Below are 17,466 nucleotides of genomic sequence, written 5' to 3'. Positions count from 1 at the left end.
CATTCTGAAATATCATCCCAACTCAGCGTTACATCTTGCATCGCCCATACCTTGCAATGTCCTATTTTCTATGAGACTCACTCTTGTACTAACTGGTCTCCCCATATACACCATCGATAACCACACCGCTTAAGCCACCCCTTGAAGCATCGCGCCGGCAACTAACTAATGCTTCTTCTTCCTAGTTTCGCATCTGCCAACGGCGCTTCGATTCAATCCTCCGGTCTCCAAAGAAGCTTCGAGCCTTCTCTTCTGATTCTCCTCTATCTTCCTTCCTATTTCCAGACATTTGTCAGTCGCTTCTTTGGCCATATCGGTCCGACATCGGAATCCAACGTCGACGTACAAAAGCTCCTCCCCCCTCTCCTTGTCCCTTTACCCTCGTTTCTATCTTTCAATTGTCCTACCTACCTTTCGACTCTCCAACATGGCTCACCCTTTCGCCCCAAAGTTCGATCGACAAGCAACTCTGTGCTGCCTCTTTTGCAGTAAACCGACCTCTGATATGATCAGGCACGTGTCCGTCCATAACGAAGACCCTAGCTTGACCTTCAACTTGTTCGGTGCGCGGAGACCTCTTATGTGTTTTAAACCTCTAACCGAGTCACTTTCCAGGCATTAACGTCACCGCAAAACAGGTGCATTCCAAGGGTTATCGATGCCCCTTCCTCAAGTGCACTTTCACGGGTCTGCCGGCCGGCCTATACATGCATTTGATGAGTCACATTACTGTAAGGCTTCCCTTCTTTTGATAACGCCTGTACTCATAAACTCTAAGCTAACTGTAGACGAAACGGAACAAACCCCGCCCGTTGCTGACGGATGTTCCAGCAAATGCCCTCTCGACTTGACGCAATCGCCCAAATTACCAGATGTCGTCTCCCCTACAAGCACCTTGGCCAGCAGCACCCCGTCCCTACTCAATAGGGTCACGGGTTTAGTCACACCATCCACGCATGCATTCGACGAGCCCCCCAATAAGAAGCGACGCACCGAACCACCCCCTTCACCATCTCCCATCACTACTACTTCATCGCCCGGTATGATCCCATTGGAACGTGCTCAGAAACTCCAGATGATCAGCGAGTTCATCGAAGATAATATCGGCTGCTGTCCCTTTCACGGCTTGTCCTCGTCTCTCGACATTATCAACCAGCATGCAGATCTCCGCCACTGTGACCTCATCGACACCAGTAAATACAAAGCCGTTTTCCGCAAGGCCATGCGCAAAAGTGTTAACAACAGCGTGTTATGTTTCTCTTGCTGTGGTTACATGGGCTTTCACCACCCTGTGGAACGCACGTGCGACAGTGAGGCTCTCCAGGACATCTGGATCGGCATTCCTTACATCGTCTTCTGCGTGCCTGCGCTACATCGCATCATATTCGCAGTGCTCGGCAAGCACAACTACCGTCTCATCATCCGCGACATTGAATCCTTCGTCGTCTGGCTTTTTCAGCCGTCACCTCGCAATGGCATCCCCACGAGAGCGACCCCCAACGTGTTCGATTTGTTGATCGCTTTTGCATCGTGCTCAAACGAGTTTGCAGAGATTGAGTGGTCAGATGCCCTGGCGGAGGCGAACGCGAGGATTGCTAACTTTTAACATGCTCCTTTCAATTTGCTCAACTTTCGTTTCCCTTCAACTGCACGCGTTTTAGGATGTACATTAGCATTAAGGTCGGTTACATACCAGGCGGACAATTAGTTTTATGCATCATTCAGCAGTCAGATGGACGCCCGCCTTGTATTATACATTCATATATCACTTTACGCCAAGTATGTTTCACCGCTGTTTGACCAAGTACTTGCTACACACAACACGCTGTCGTAGTCTAATCATCGCTCGAAGTGAGTGATACCACCAGAAGGCATCAATGCCTTGGACGCGTGGCTCCATTTCAGAGTTACTTTTGATATGGCAGATAGGGGTAACTGTTTGTTCCCGGCCCCATATATACTCGCCCTTGGCCTCCGTCTTTCGATTCCCAACTTGTCCTCCTCCCCAACATGCCTCCCCAACAAAGACAGCATGACCTTATAACTAACCACTCCATTAGGGTTCTCATGACCCGACCCACCGATGGAAATGTTGACCTAACCACGCTCGACCCTCAGCAACGGGCCGCGCTAGATCTCACTCGCAATGGAACCAGTTTCTTCCTGACCGGTGATCCTGGTGAGTTTTACGCCCAGTTCAGTTGATGTACTCAATGTTTTTCAGGAACGGGAAAAACCTTTACCGTCATCAAAATCATTGAATACTTGTTAACCAAGTACTCCAAGCACGAGGTGGCCGTTACCGCGAGTACAGGGGCTGCTGCGAACAAGATACAGGGTAAGTTTGAACTATTCTTATCAAGATCGATCCCTACCCTCACACCAGGACAAACGATTCATTCGTGGGCTGGGCTCACGGGTTGCGAGACAACCACCGAACAGGCCTTGAAAAAGGTTATCAACAACAATTCGGCGGTTGCGCGTTGGATAGAAGCCAAAGTGCTTATTGTGGATGAGAGTAAGTCTGCCCCCCTAGCCTACTTTACCCACCGCCACGGCAACCCAGTTTCCTTGGTCACTGGATTCTTTATATCCTGCTTGGATATGATCGGGAGAAAAATAAGGCAGAAGGATATTCCTTTTGGAAATATCCAGGTGCGTAACCATCGTTCTGTGCAGACATAAACTCACCAGACCAACCAGCTTATTACCTCGGGCGATTTTTTACAGTTACCCCCCGTTACCCCCAAGAATTCCTCGCCTGATTTTGCTTTCATGTCCACGTCATGGATGGATACGTTCACGCAGAATATTAGATTGACTACGGCCTACCGCCAGCAGAGTCCAAGTAGGTTCCGATGACCACACTGATGCTAACTTAAAACAACAGGACTGCCAGGATTCATCAAAATTTTACAAGAGATACGCATCGGCAAGGTGTCTGATCTAACGGCCAACATCCTTAGGCCCCTGAAGCGACAAATTCCACGCGCATATTTGCCTGACGTCGAGGTCGTCCTTCTCTTTTGCACTCGCTCACATGCAAACGCCGCAAATGAGGAACGTTTGAGCAAGATACCGGGTCACTCGACGAGGTACACATGCATAGACGACGCTTCGACTGACCATGCCAAAAAGCTCGTCAACAACGGGCCGGCCGAACGTTTAGTCAAACTTAAGACAGGAGCGCAGGTCATCCTGCGAAAGAATATCGGTAACGGACTACACAACGGCAGCCCAGGAGTCGTACTCGGATTTTACACATCATACGATGTACAATCTGAAGACGATAGGTCCTCCTCACCGCAGACTTTGTTCAGCATCCGTGACGTCCAAGTTGATGAGAATTCCAGACCTCTTCGTGCCCAGCCAGGCAGCCGTCGTGCTGTTGGAGGTCGTAAAGAAAATCTATTTCCTCTTGTAAAGTTCATGCAAGCGGATACTCACGAACACGTTCTTGTTTTAGATGAAGAGTTCACGTTTGATTATGAAGAACGCGGGAAAACAATAAGAGCGTCTCGAATTCAAGTCGTAACCGCACGTTTACTGATCAGTCCTATTGCTAACGGTTGTTTTAGGTTCCTCTTTCTTTGGGGTGGGCGATGACCGTTCACAGAAGCCAAGGTTCTGGTTTTCAGAAGGTTTCTGTAGATTGTTCCCGCACGTTCTCCCCTGGTAAACATCGTCATTCCCTCTTGGAGCGTCCTGAGTCAATATTTTCGATAGGACAACTATATGTCGCTCTTTCTCGCGCCCAGTCCCTGCAAGGATTACAGGTCCTGGGGTTCGAGCCGAAGAAGGTCAGTTTATTCATTGAGAAGGCTTCCTCACTGACAAGTGCAAAGGTTACAGCAAATGCTACTGCGTTAAAGTTCATGAAGGATACCTTTGGCTCCTTATAGGAGGTTCGCTCGTGTCAACTTAATTTTCGAACATGTTTAATCCCGGTATAATAGATAGCAAGACTTCGACCTGTGTCCTCGTTATTCTTTGTATTCGTTGTAAAATTGGAACTGGTTCACGCTAATTTCCGGCGGAGTTTGAATGACAATAGGCTATCCCTATATGAACCTCGTCGACGCGACAGGTTGCCTTTTTCCACCTTCCACATACCTCCTCGCGTCAAATTGCTATTCTTAGATACTTTCCCATTTTTCTTATACCACCCCAAATATTTTTAGAATTCACCTCTAGACGCGTATTTAATCTCGTCATATTTGTCGACGCATCGCGTGTTTTAGCACGCGCAATTAAAAAATGACGCAACGTCATATATGAGACGCGTCTATTGTACAATGCTCACTACGCCCACAGTGGCTACGATGCTTGGTAAGCATCCCAAAATAGTTATCCCTCTAAAAATACCAACTTTGCGTTTTACACGCCTTTTTCAACTCCACAACGTACTGTACGATACAGGAAATGATCACGCGTCGGACAATACTCAATAGCGTGTGGTCACAATTCTTGGTAAGTTAACTCATCGCTGATCCCTATATATTAAGGCTCATGTTTGCGTTTGCAGGGCTTCCGGCGGAGTTTTAATTATCATTTGTCATCCCTATATGAAGTTCGCTGATGGCATCCGTTGCGCCTTTCCCACTAACATTATCCACCTCGCCATTTTGGTATTACTAGTGTTAGAATTTTGGACGACGTAGTAGTTGAATGTAGTTGTTTTTCTAATAGTAAAATGCGTCGCGCATCAATAAAGTTCATGCATGTCCACCACATGCCGCGCGCGTCGCGTCGCTCATTATGTTCATTTTAAAAATTTGCGCTCTCCACATCTCGCGTCGCCCATTGTTCGGATACTTCCGCGTACTGTCCACAACGTTCATCAAGTCCGCTACGCCCTATTGTCCATGTTATTTGGTAAGCAGCCCAAATCGGTGTTCCCTATAAATTGCTGACCTTTGCGATTGCTGGTCTCTTTTCTTCCTCCATCAGCTCACAGTACATATACAAACGCTAGTATTTAGTTACTTTGATTGGACCTTGTGTTTTTCAAGTATGCAGTTCGTTCAATTGAAGTTTGAGTAGTATCAACTAAAGTATACATTTAGGAATGCCTAAACGCGCCGTCAGTACATCTGATGAAGAACCTTGCGCGAAACGCGCCAGAAGTCAAAGTAAGCACCGTCAAACGATGCATTCGTGTTGTTACTTACGTTGAGGCAGGCGATTCGGAATTGGGCTCTCCGTTAGCGGATCCCCATGCATGGGATATACTAGAGAGTTTCCTCACCTCCCAAACCGCCAGTTACGGCGAGACTCTCCAGGCAATGGACGATTACCTCGGCGAGCGATTTATCGCGGACGAATGGGCGGAAGCGACGACCGCTTTGTTTTCAGGCGATGAAAACGATCGCCTCTCCCTACAAAACTTTAGATCGGTCAGGCTGAAATATGTGCCGAATAATCCAACCAGGTCAAAAGACCATCCTCCGCGTCAGGTAAGCTCTCAGATTTATTGTCAATCACATCTGACTTGTTTCAGTATAAAAGCATATTTCTCGATCTCGAAGCAGGGGACGAGGAAGACGAGGAGGAGGAAGACTTGGTGTTCGAAGAGAGGGAGGATGCAGGCGGCGTTTCATCGCGATCGCACACTGTCATGCAGTTGCCCGCTGCCAAACACAAATTTTCGACAGCGGTTGACAGGCTCCAGGACAAATACACGGGCGACGCGCCCAGCTCCTCAAGAATTCATGTTCAAGCCAAGATGTATCTGTTTCACGTTCAACGTGAGTTTGTTTTTTTACTAACTAGGGTTGGACTTGACATCGTACAGGAACCGTCACACAATTTATGGCTGATCACCTCCAGAGGAACGGCTTTATTGTCAAAGTGTCGCCTTGGTCTCCTGGACAGCTATACGTCGTGTCCGACAGCCCCAAAACCATATTCCTCTGCCTCTCCGATACCTACTCTGCAACCGTCAAGAAATGGGACCGCATCTCCGAAGAGGAAGCCGAGTCACTTGAACGCGCCACACTCAAACTTCCCGACCGCTCCTGGGTCCGAGTTAAGGCCGGCCAATACAAAGGTGACGTTGCATACGTCTTCGATCCCGACCAGTCGAACGACTTCGTCACGGTGTTGATTCCGCCCAGAGTTTTTCCCTATCCTATGGCCAAAGGATCGGTCGCGTTGTTTGATAAATCCCGCATTCCAGCCGATGGGTCCATGACGGACATTATCCGGAGCGGTATAGTCGTAGGGTGGTCCTTCAAAGGAGAGAAGTACTACGGCGGACTTCTTCAAAAAAAATTCCTTCGCTATAACATCGAACAGGTCTGCACTCCGCACCCCGATGACATTCGTCTCCATCGCCAATCCGGCTTTGATCTCCCCTTCGTCAAGAAGACGGAAATTTCATTTTCTTTGCAGATGTTGCGATCTGGCGACTGTGCGCGTTTTATTCGGGGAGAATTCCCTTCAGAGGTCGGTACGGTCTTAGCGGTGGATCACACATCCGGCGGTTCGCTTAGCTTAGAAATCAAACACGACGGCGTTCGTGATGAAATTCAAGCTCGCCTCCATGACGTAGAGCGAGTTTTAAGGGTGGGCGATGAAATTAGAGTGGTCGCCGGCGCATACTTGGGCGTCGAAGGCCATATTCTCTCCAAAGCGGGAGATATGGTTGACGTATGTCAACGCATCACTAACGAAATAGTACGTATTATTAAAATTAAAATCATGCTGTCTTTAACGATTATGTAGGTCCAAGTCTCCCAATATTACCTGGATCGCCGTCCTTTGAGGCATTCGCTTCAAGGACAAGTTATCACTCAGTACATCGAGCCTCCTCCAGAAAATCAGACTATTGAAATTGGCGATTACATAGAAGTTGTAGCAGGAGAAGACGTTGGAAAGTCTGGTGTGGTAGAATGGGTCACCCCAGGGGGGATGATTTTGTGGTTTAGAGATACCAACCATCCGCTGACCGTCGAAAACGACTTCAGGTCACCGCGCATCTCAGTTCCGGTGGCTATGGCTCAGCGCACACGCCTTCCCCCCACCCTCAAGTTCACTAAGGAGAGGGGTTACGACATCAGGCCTGGCGACTCTGTCAGCGTCGCCCGTGGGCCCGAGTATTTGGCTAAAGGCATAGTCCACACGGTGGACTTCATTCAAGCTCGTTTACAATTCATATCTGACAGCGATCAGTCGCTCGTACGTCTAACCTTTGCATTCACATAAAGCATATCTAACTCTTTTTTAGCTTGACGTTCCTATTAGTTTTGTGATGAAGACGCAGAACGTTAGTACGGACACGTTCAGGTCACAGGCCGGCAAAGAGGTTTACATTATCGGGGGAGGCAAGAAAGGTTACAGAGGTACCCTGTACGATGTCAATCTTGGCAAATGCACGGTCGCGGTGCACGGTCAACGTCGTACCACGCTCCCATCCTGCGACGTCGCCACTCAGTGAGTTATTCTTCACTCTAGGTCGTCGAATTACTGACGTCCTTTAGATACGGCATGAGGCTTAACGGTGCAATTCTCGACTATAACGACATGTTGTTATTCTGCGAGATGCGCAAACGCTCCTTCATAACGCCCAAAACGCGAAGTGTCACGCCACCACCTGAAAGACTCGCACCGTCCAGGGCTGATCCAGGTCCATCAACTTCTTCGTCCGGTGTCGCCTGGACTTCCTGGTCCGATGCCCAGGATGACGATCCTCCAACGTCCAACAACGATCCGGTAACTGATCTTGCGTCCACGACGCCTGATCCTTGGGCTGTCGACAACCTCGATGTCGAGAATATTATCGAGGCCGCCGCTCGAAAACTTTCAGAAAAAGCCGGTAAGCCTTCGTATCAGACAATGCACTGCTTGGTTTTTAAATTTTTTTAGGTCCGACATCATGGTTGCAGGAGTTTTCCTCGAGCTTTTTTGCTTATCGCGCCCTGTTCAAAGTTGCTCCCGGTGTTCACGGAGGTCGGCTACACAAACGGTTGGTGCAGACCGAGTGCCCCGATCCCTTTGTCGGCCAGGATGGCCCAGCGCCCAAGGGCACCGTCGCCGTCAGGTGTACAGCTAAAACTGCAGGAGGCGCAATGCAGCATTATTTCATTCCCGGAGACGATCTCACCCCCGCTGATCCTCGCAAGAAAGGACAAGAATGTTTTATTTTGGATGGGTCGTATCGGGGAAATATCTTAACTGTTTCCAAATGTAACGTCAAGGGCAGTAATGTAGACTTGAAGTTGATGCGTGACTCTAGCGTCACCGTCAATCTTCGTTTCGATCAGGTTTGCGTTGTAGAGCCTGTACAGGCATAGTACATTAGGTACTGTACTATACAATTTAGTTACATTTGGTCTATTTCATACTGTTGTATATAATGCAGGTCCCTTGGCGCGCAAGTTTTGTGATCGCTGTGTGATCTCATCCACGAAGTCGAGGTGAACTTCGATTAAATTTTGACACGTTACGCTGATTAGGATATATACAATGCAATGGGGTAGTTTACTTCCGAGCATCCTCCCTAAGGTACGTTTAAATTAATCAAGCAATTTACGCGCTAACTCTTTAAGATTTCGATCCTAGATTACCTCAGGGAGTTAGGGCTCCCTGCTTTGCCTGGCATTCAGGCGGCCTCCCTGAAGTCTGAATCCAACGTGGGCTCGCTGTCAAGAGATCTACGTGATATTTCGACTGCGCTTCGCCCACAACTATCTACGTGAGATTGAGCGGGGGCCAACGTTTGGCTCACTCTGACAGGGTTGAGGAACCTTGCGGTCAGTAATGGACTTGACAAGTATGTATATTGCCTGCTTTATTCACCGCCGGTCACTGTATCAAATTGTTAACCATCGAAGAAGCATGGCCACCATCACTTCGATCAAGAAGAACCACAACCTCCTGGACATGATTAACCTCTAACGAGAAGCCCTCGGATTGACAGAATATTCAAATTGCCTGATCTTCAAGATACCGGCTAGTTTAAGTAGCCAGCGCCCGGCCCAGAAAAAAAACTACCCATGCCTTTCCCGTACGAAGTCATGCTCGCAATATGCGAGTTGATCTACAGCAGCCCTGACGGTTGGCGCCACTTGCTCCCCCTGCTAGTAGTCAATAGTTTCGTTAGCGACGTCGCCCTGACGGTCTTATGGCAGGAGTTGCCTTCTCCCGCACCCTTGCTTCACCTAATGCCGGAGCAAGTGGTGGAAAGGCATCTCCATCCAAATGGAAACTGGCGCTATGTGAGTTTTTTCATTATTCTCTATATGCACAATCCTCACGTCGCATTAGACGTTTTCTTGGCTCCCTTCACCATGCCAACTTGACCGCGTCGATCTCTATGCCCCTCGCATTCGCACGATTGTGGCACGTCCAGGCTGTCTCAGTGTTGAGGCGGTCGACATTCTCATATCCATATTCCTTTGCCATGCCTCTAGATCTGATGCCCCCCTCCTTCCGCACCTGACTTACTTGCGACTAGCCGACTCCAGCAGTCCTCTTCTGAAAATCCTGCCGTACATCATCAATAGCGGTTTTCAAACGCTCATCCTCCCAGACCTGTACGGTCACTCACAGCCTGTTCTCTCTCGTGTCCTCAGTACACTTCCATCCCTCCGAAACCTCGCCTGGCTCGAACTTGGCCAACCCGTTCGTCATCTCGTTCGAAACATTCACCTTTTCCCTACCCTTCGCTCCCTTAAAGTCCCTTTGATTGAGGATATGCAACCAATATTTATGCATCCCTCACTACTCCACCTGACGGTGGTCATATATGGCCAAGTGTACTTGCCGCCAAATACCCCTAATTTCCATCATCCCCTTCTGTCTTTTGGGATTGCATTTCGGGGGAGCTTCATGAACGGCTCGCAAGACAACGAAGCCTTCACCACTGCCCTTATCGTGTTGCGTGGTTTCCAGGTCCCGTGTGAGCAATTAAACATCTCGCTGTTTTACCAGCTCGGCGGCGTCGCGCTGGGTGAATTCCTCAACTCCCTGGCTGCCCTGCCCAATCCTTCCGCCGTTTCCCTCTTCTCAGCGTCTGACCTAACGCATTTCAGTGTGACTGTACACACTTTCGTTCCATGCAACGTACCCCCACTAGAGCTCAACAAGATCGCTCCGCTTTATCCATTTTCACTAACGCACATCGACCTCGGCTGCTTCAATACGTGCGCCTTTGATGATGACGATCTGCTTTCCCTCTCCCTCGCCTTACCTCAAATTGAAAGCCTTTTTCTTGGCTGTTCTCGCTACTGGTCAACCCCCCCTAGGGCATCGCTAGCCGGCGTCTCGTCCCTTCTGCTGCATTGCCGTGTTTTGCGTAATCTCGGGCTTGTATTTAACTGCAGCCTAGATACATTGGACTTGAATCTTCTCCCCGTCAACAAGTTGCTCAACACGCTCACTGTGGGAGTCACCCCGCCTTACAACGACGTTGCAGTTGCCACTTTTTTTGCTCGTTCCTTGCCTAATCTTACGGACGTATACGTAGAACCCACTAATTCAAACATATTTGAACCTAACTACATTACTCATGATCGTTTCTTACGACTTACATACTGGCAGAATATTTTACGTAGGAGGTCCTACCTACCAGACGATGACTTGTACTTGTGACTTATTATGTAACTTATGTAATCAGCATCGCTCATCCCTACAAATCAATTAGTCCCCTGGCTTACGTAATATTTCCCTCTCTCTCCTCAACTTATATCACATCGTTTTGCGACATTGTTGGGGAATCACAAACGTTTTTTTTGGACTCTACAGCTTTTCCTGAGGTTAGTTTGTTAGTTAGGTGCGAGAATCCATTGCATTATTTCTATGTATTGAAGATACTCTCCCGCAGAGATTATCACCCGCTTTACGCACTCAATCCTTTTACCAGTCATGGAAAATTCGCGCCCTATCAAACGGGTGCGTTTTGAAGAGACGTCGAGCGATATCAAACGTTCAGAATGTGAGTTGTCACATTAACGCCGGAGATTCACTCATACAGGTCATTTCTCAGTTTCGTTCAACTCAAAGTCCAACAAGAAATCATCTCCCTCTGAACAGGAGATCTGTAAGTGGACCAACACCGACAAGGCGACCGCCCCATGCTTCGTTAGGGACATTCTCTCTATGAGGCAAAGCATTAGCAAAGGTTAGTGCTCAATCCCGCGCGGACCCTTCATTCAAAACTAACTAACCAACTGCAGCGCCTGATTCCAGTTTTTATTGGCTGGGATATATACCCTGCCGCATAGTACTCATCGTTGGCGTGGTGGTGGGGATCGACGTAGGCCCGACATCGACGCTGTACCTTAGTGAGTTGACCCTTGGCCTGCTGCGCCGTTACTAATCCTGCTCGCGAAGTCGACGATTCGACAGAGGTGATCGACTGTATACTTCGCCACCCCCCGCGCTTTGCCCACATGGACGCTAATGCCAGAGCAAAGGCATGGAAACCTGGACCGCTTCCCCCACTTCCGCCTCCACCTCCTGTCACTGCCATCGGCTACCCGGTACAAGTCGTTGGAAAAGTCGTACAATTCCATGACAAACGACAGATTCGAGCAAAATCCATAAGTACGTTTTCTCTTTCTCTCTCACACACTTTTCTGACCCTTCAGAGCCATGTGAATCAACCAACGACCAGTGGAAACACATGAAGATCGTCGTCGGACTTCACCAGTCCAAATACTCCGTCACAAAGCCTTTTGAGATTTCCCCTGACGACAAGCCGTCATCCCTCGGGCCATCCAAGTGTGTATTGCCCGAGCCTTCCTCTCCTCTAACGCACAGCGCGACCTCTGAACCATCCAGTTTTATCCTACCTAACCCTACGGTAAGTACTTGGCCGCACACTACTCCCAACTAACATAGTTCGGCAGGACCCCCCTCAATTTCGGCACCCGTCTCAGTTGCACACGGCGGATCTCACTGACAACACCTTTCAGCTGTACCTCAAGCATTATCTCCATCACGCGCCCAGTGATGTCCCTCATTTCGACACCGCCTCTCCAGCCTTTACCCTCTTGCATCTACGCCGGATTCCAGAACTGGCTCTTCTAGCCAGTCGGGTTGTTCATGCTGAAATGAGGCGGCGTGAACCGGAGCAGAACGCTGCCCATACCCGCAAGCGTTACAACTCCCGTTTTGGCCCCAACCACCCGCGGGTCAGGATGAAACGCCTTTTCATGTGGGCGCTCCTCCGGCTTTACGAAGAAGGGAGTATCGTCCTATACGATAGACTTTTGATCCCGCTGACTGTGTCTACGTCTGCGCCGCCCTTCGACCCCGTCGCAACAAACACCACGAACTCTTTAATTTTGTTAAATGCTCAGCTCTCGAGCGCATTTTTTTCATGTCCTGACGCTAACTCATCAAAGTGCCTCATTTCTGATGATGAGGCTTATCTATCAGACCCGCCGCCGCTTGAGGAAGAAGAGGCCTACGTTCCCGTTACTGCCACACTCCTCGCCCAGCCTGTGCGAGATATCATGTCTGCAAGAGGCGTTCGAGGAAAGAGCACCAGGGTTAGAGCCGCGGACATTGCAAGGGATTTGAAAAAGTTGGATAATCGTTGGGCGCGCGTTGACTTGCAGGCTGTCGATGAGGCTATAGATACCATTGTAATAGACTAACTAGTACGTTCCTGTCTCAAAACTAGTTACATTTCCCTTGCTCCTTTTTACTGAATGCAATTGAGATCAGCATAGATGCCAAGCCTGACAGTAGCGTCTTTGTATTAGATACATTGCTGCAGTGGAAGGTAAAGCGAAGGTGGGCACAACAGACGTTCGCTAGAGCGAGTATGCAGGCATCTGCAAATCCTCACTTCATTCCTGCAAAACACAGGCAATGATGCGCATGTACGTTTCGATCTTTTTATCCCAATGCAAGGTTAACTGACGTATACTTTGCTACCCACAAAGGGAATGGCCTCTGACGACCCTCTACAGATGTAGAGGGGGAAAAGGTGTACCCAACCATACAGGTAACACCGCTTACCACACAATCTCAAATTCGCGCCCTGGGAGGAAGATGGCGATTATTCAGAACCTGTTATCAACAAAACCAATCCTGACATATCTACTTTTACAGATGAAACCTCCTAGCTGGCGCTCGTGGATATATTAACTATGGTATGAGTGGGGATTTATGATTAGAGTAAGTCCTATTACCAGCCGCCTGACCCTAACGCCTTGCGATGTCCTTCACTAACTATCCCCCAAGATTTCTCAACGCCAGCACGTACTCTGCCTCGGCCAACTCGTTTAATTCCCTCCTCAGCTCTGCGCGCCTGAACTCTAAGAGTAACCCTAGCATGTAGCGCGTCATCTCTCCGTGCGCTGGGTGACGCACGCTGCCTAGCCCTTCATCGGCTCTACGGATGTTCTCGCGAGCCGTTGCTAGGCCCCGAGCCCATAAACGCTAGATTTCCGTGAGACTCGGAGTGCACTAGCGGGAAACACTCACCTCCACCTCCTCCGTCACCACGAAGACGCGCTCCTCAGGGTCATCTTGTGCCTGCGCCTGCACCTGCGCTTGACCTTGCACCTGCGCTTGACCTTGAACCTGCGCTTGGCCTTGCACCTGCGCTTGGCCTTGTACCTGCGCCTGCGCCTGGCCGAACATGTGAGGGGTCCTGCATACGCAGACAGGGCACTCACTTGATTCGGCGGCACGGCATTGTGCGCTTGGTTAGCGTAATTGTATTGCGGCAGCGCTTGGTAGTGTTGGGGCGCCGCGTGGTCGTTATTAACGTAGTTTGGTTGATATCCTTGTTGCTGGGTAGGAGACATCGTTAGTAATGCCACTAGACTACGGTTAGTACTTACCTGAGCCATCTCCTAACGCGTTGGTGGTAGATGAGAGGAGAGAATGTATAAAATGTTGTGTTGACCTTTTATCTTTCGTTAGTGTGTGATGGAAAAGAAGAAAGAGTGACTTACGGTGAAGCACTGATTTTATAGGGTCGAGCTTTCGTCGGTGTGTGGTGGAAGAGAAGAAAGAGTGACTTACGGCGAAGCACTGATTTTATAGGGTCGAGCTTTCGTCGGTGTGTGGTGGAAGAGAAGAAAGTCTAACGTACGGTGAAGCACTGATTTTATAGGGTTGAGCTTTCGTCGGTGTGTGGTGGAAGAGAAGAAAGTCTAACGTACGGTGAAGTACTGATTTTATAGGGACGGACTACAACGCTGATATTATCATTGTACCATCTACGTTCATCAACATTAACTAACGCATACTATGTAAATTAGCTAGTATCACTTAATACATGGAATGTTCCACAGGATTTGCATGAATGCTAGAATTTCATATCATCACTGCACCTTGTCAGACAAGATTTAAGAGTGAACTAATCTACTACTGAACTGAAGGATGAACACCTATTGATCACTAATGTTTGAGTGCCAAAAGTAGATAAATAACCCCTGTCTGTCTGAAATGCAAAATAATGATCTGAATGCCCAAGTGTTAGTAACAAGCAAAATCACGATTTCAGTGGAATAACAGTCTATGGAAGCATAGGATTTTCTGTCCATACTATGACACCACGCTTCACATCCTTTAATCTGCGTACCATCCACAAGTCAAATCCAGCATCCACGCACCTTATCTCTGACATCCGCATACCATCCGCAAGTCAACGCCAGTCATACATACCATCCGCAAATCAAATCTAGCAACCGCGCACCTTATCTCTGATACCCGCAAGTCAAGTCCAGCATCCGAGCACCTTATCTTTGACATCAAAAAGTGTAGATACAATTCCCGCCCACCCGCCCTTGTCGGTTTTATGTTTAGTTAGTTAGTTAGGATCAGATACATATATTCCTCCAATCTCCGCAACATTCGCAAGTCAAATTCAGTATACAAGGAACTTCAAAAACAGCAAAAATCAAGGAAATATACCTGACATCGTAGCAACAAAATTAAGCAAAACAATGCCAAATCAAAATGAGATCCTGTCCTTAGCTCGCATGTCCAAAATTAAGCAACATAATAGCAACATAAAATCTGCAAATAAATTCTAGCATCCGCGCACCATCCCCAAGTCAACACCGGTTATCTCTGACATTCGCAAATAAAATCTAGCATCCTCGCACCTTATCTCTGACATTCGCAAGTCAACGCCAGTTATATGTACCATCCGCACACCTCATCTCTGACATCCGCATACCATCCGCAAGTCAACGCCAGTCAACGCCAGTCATACAAACCATCCGCAAATCAAATATAGCACCCGCATATCTCATCTCTGATATTCGCCATTCATGCGAACCATCCGCAAATCAAATCTAGCATCCGCACACCTTGTCTCTGACATTCGCAAGTGATCTTTACGGTAGTGATACAACCAAAAATCAAGCAAAACAAAGTCAAGTCAAAACAGAATTTTGACCTCGACCAACACAACAAGCAAGACAAGCAGCACCCCAGCAATCCCACAAACCAAGCAAAATAAAGGCAGCATCAAACAGAGCCAATGCATCATCCGCATGCCTAATCTTTGCGCAAATCAACCATCCGCACATAATACATATCATCCGTTCACCTTTCTGCGCATAAAATCAAGCATCCAAGAAAACCTTTACAGAGATATAGCATCTGTATGCAAATATACCAAAGATAATCAACAGGATAAATTCAAGTCCCCCCCCACCCCCCGCCCATGTTAGCTTCGAGGTTAGCTGCCTCGGTTAGTCAGGTTTCGGTGTCTCGGTTAATGCTTAGGGTCAGGAATGCATTCTCTCAGTTCCCAGCCCCATATCAAAATCACCCTCCGTCACATCACACTACAATCGGACCACAACTCAAATTCAATAAAAATCAACAAATCTCTGCAATACCAACACAATCTCGCTCCACCCCCAGCATTATATAGGATTCTTGTAAATAGGTTCGGTTAAATATATGGTTATGTTAACCCCTAGGCCCCGAAAAACGAAAATGGAAGGCCTACAAAATCCATTTTGGTAATCTATCATTACAAAATACAGCATATATAGCATATATCAAGTGTAGATCTAACTGGTACATTATAGCATCATAATGACATAACATACATCACACAAACTCATGGCTATACACACCAAAAATTCTTAATACATATATAGTATATCTAATGTTGACCTGTGATAGCGTTGAAAAATGGAGAAAATATCATATAGAAAGTATCATATCATATAGGAATAATATACGGTATAATGTATTCTAACGTCCGCGGTCGCCACAGGTCTATTGGCGGAACAACGGGAGCAAAAGAACGAATCAAACATACATACATGAACAGATAAATATAGTAAATTTCCGCACTTGGAACTGGTCCATCTGCGGACGTTAACAAGTTAATAGTCTATAATATATCATATATCATATATAAATGATAAAGATAAAGATAAAGATAGTAAAGATATATACCTTCTATCGACGCCAAAACAACATCACGTGATAACATCACGTGATGCTCGCGGACCTCCAGTGAACATGAGGCAGAGGCACAGGGCGAAGGGCGGAAGGCTAGGGTAAACCAAAAATCTGGGAGCCGGATAATAAAAATTTTCACTGTTAGTTACTTACCATCGTGTTGCCGTTGCGTTGCCCCACAAGATCAACAAATTTTCGAGCTAAATGGCACCAAAGAAAGCTAAAGGAGGAGGAAAGAAGGGAGGATCTGGAGGAGTAAGCGTTTGGCATTGATCAGCGCGAGGAAAGACTAACCAATGGCACACTAATGTTAGGATGAAGGTGGATCGCACCTGCTACTGAATCAGCGTCCGATAGAGGCAGCACCTCCGAAGATAGACCTAGGCAAGGAGACGCAAAAGTTAGACTCACGGGTAGCAAAATGCAGAGCTGGCGTTGCATGGGTCAATCTGCTGCAGATCGGAGACACCCTAAAGTTCGGCGTGTACAACGATCGCCCTGAAAACGACGCGGAAACGAGCAAACTATCTATCTGTTTCTGGGTTTAGGGGGGTGTAAACCGTCCCCGTCCCTGCTCCTTCCTTATATGGGGCGTCCCTGCTTCCTTTTTTCCCATCTGCCGCTTTTTTGGTCGGAAATGGTAATCCCTTACCTCACACCTTCCGTTTTTCATTTAAGATGTATGTAACCGTCCCTGCGTCCCTGCTTCCTTTTATTCCCACGGGGCGCAACCATCCCTGCGTCCCTGCTCTCAAAAGGCAACCGTCCCTGCGTCCCTGTTCTTAAAAGGCAACCGTCCCTGCTCTCAAAAGGAAACCATCCCTGCGTCCCTGCTCTGAAAAGGCAACCGTCCCTGCTCTCAAAAGGAAACCATCCCTCGTGTCAAATGCAAGGTAACCATCATTTCAGTTCGTATCAATACTGACCAGCAGTGGGATGCTCCAATTCCAAAGACGTCACTGCTGGTATTTGCTGAGCCTTCCCTGTCTCCAGCTGGCTTCAGGTAGTATCTCTGAATAATGATTTAAACCGTCTCATACATACACACTTGTAGACTACCGACTACATATC

The 17,466-nt window shown here is 47.9% G+C and overlaps 5 protein-coding genes across 5 annotated transcripts; 4 read left to right on the top strand and 1 right to left on the bottom strand.

Annotated features, from left to right (window-relative positions):
• Positions 1-658: 658 nt before the first annotated feature.
• On the top strand, positions 659-1,606 carry F5891DRAFT_1202238 (uncharacterized protein; the record flags this gene model as incomplete). The annotated part of the gene is made up of 1 exon (XM_041368933.1): positions 659-1,606. The coding sequence occupies one exon, from the start codon at positions 659-661 to the stop codon at positions 1,604-1,606; it is 948 nt and encodes a 315-aa protein (XP_041216319.1).
• Positions 1,607-4,758: 3,152 nt separating this feature from the next.
• F5891DRAFT_989939 (uncharacterized protein) lies at positions 4,759-8,294 on the top strand (the record flags this gene model as incomplete). Its single annotated transcript, XM_041378075.1, has 8 exons — positions 4,759-4,875; positions 5,067-5,456; positions 5,501-5,747; positions 5,795-6,678; positions 6,727-7,179; positions 7,229-7,434; positions 7,482-7,816; positions 7,867-8,294. 8 exons carry the CDS (start codon positions 4,759-4,761, stop codon positions 8,292-8,294), a joined length of 3,060 nt encoding a protein of 1,019 aa, XP_041216318.1.
• A 702-nt stretch (positions 8,295-8,996) lies between these two features.
• On the top strand, positions 8,997-12,605 carry F5891DRAFT_1202235 (uncharacterized protein; the record flags this gene model as incomplete). The annotated part of the gene is made up of 9 exons (XM_041368932.1): positions 8,997-9,218; positions 9,268-10,583; positions 10,646-10,761; positions 10,826-10,936; positions 10,988-11,122; positions 11,178-11,285; positions 11,335-11,547; positions 11,592-11,806; positions 11,853-12,605. 9 exons carry the CDS (start codon positions 8,997-8,999, stop codon positions 12,603-12,605), a joined length of 3,189 nt encoding a protein of 1,062 aa, XP_041216317.1.
• Positions 12,606-13,185: 580 nt separating this feature from the next.
• Positions 13,186-13,766, bottom strand: F5891DRAFT_1202234 (uncharacterized protein; the record flags this gene model as incomplete). Its single annotated transcript, XM_041368931.1, has 3 exons — positions 13,186-13,395; positions 13,441-13,587; positions 13,635-13,766. 3 exons carry the CDS (start codon positions 13,764-13,766, stop codon positions 13,186-13,188), a joined length of 489 nt encoding a protein of 162 aa, XP_041216316.1.
• A 2,833-nt stretch (positions 13,767-16,599) lies between these two features.
• F5891DRAFT_1202233 (uncharacterized protein) lies at positions 16,600-16,943 on the top strand (the record flags this gene model as incomplete). The annotated part of the gene is made up of 2 exons (XM_041368930.1): positions 16,600-16,650; positions 16,710-16,943. 2 exons carry the CDS (start codon positions 16,600-16,602, stop codon positions 16,941-16,943), a joined length of 285 nt encoding a protein of 94 aa, XP_041216315.1.
• Positions 16,944-17,466: the final 523 nt, after the last annotated feature.

This window comes from Suillus fuscotomentosus (genome assembly GCF_016647785.1).
Source record: "Suillus fuscotomentosus strain FC203 chromosome Unknown F5891scaffold_368, whole genome shotgun sequence".
Taxonomy (NCBI): domain Eukaryota; kingdom Fungi; phylum Basidiomycota; class Agaricomycetes; order Boletales; family Suillaceae; genus Suillus; species Suillus fuscotomentosus.
This window is presented reverse-complemented; position numbering and strand designations above follow the sequence as displayed.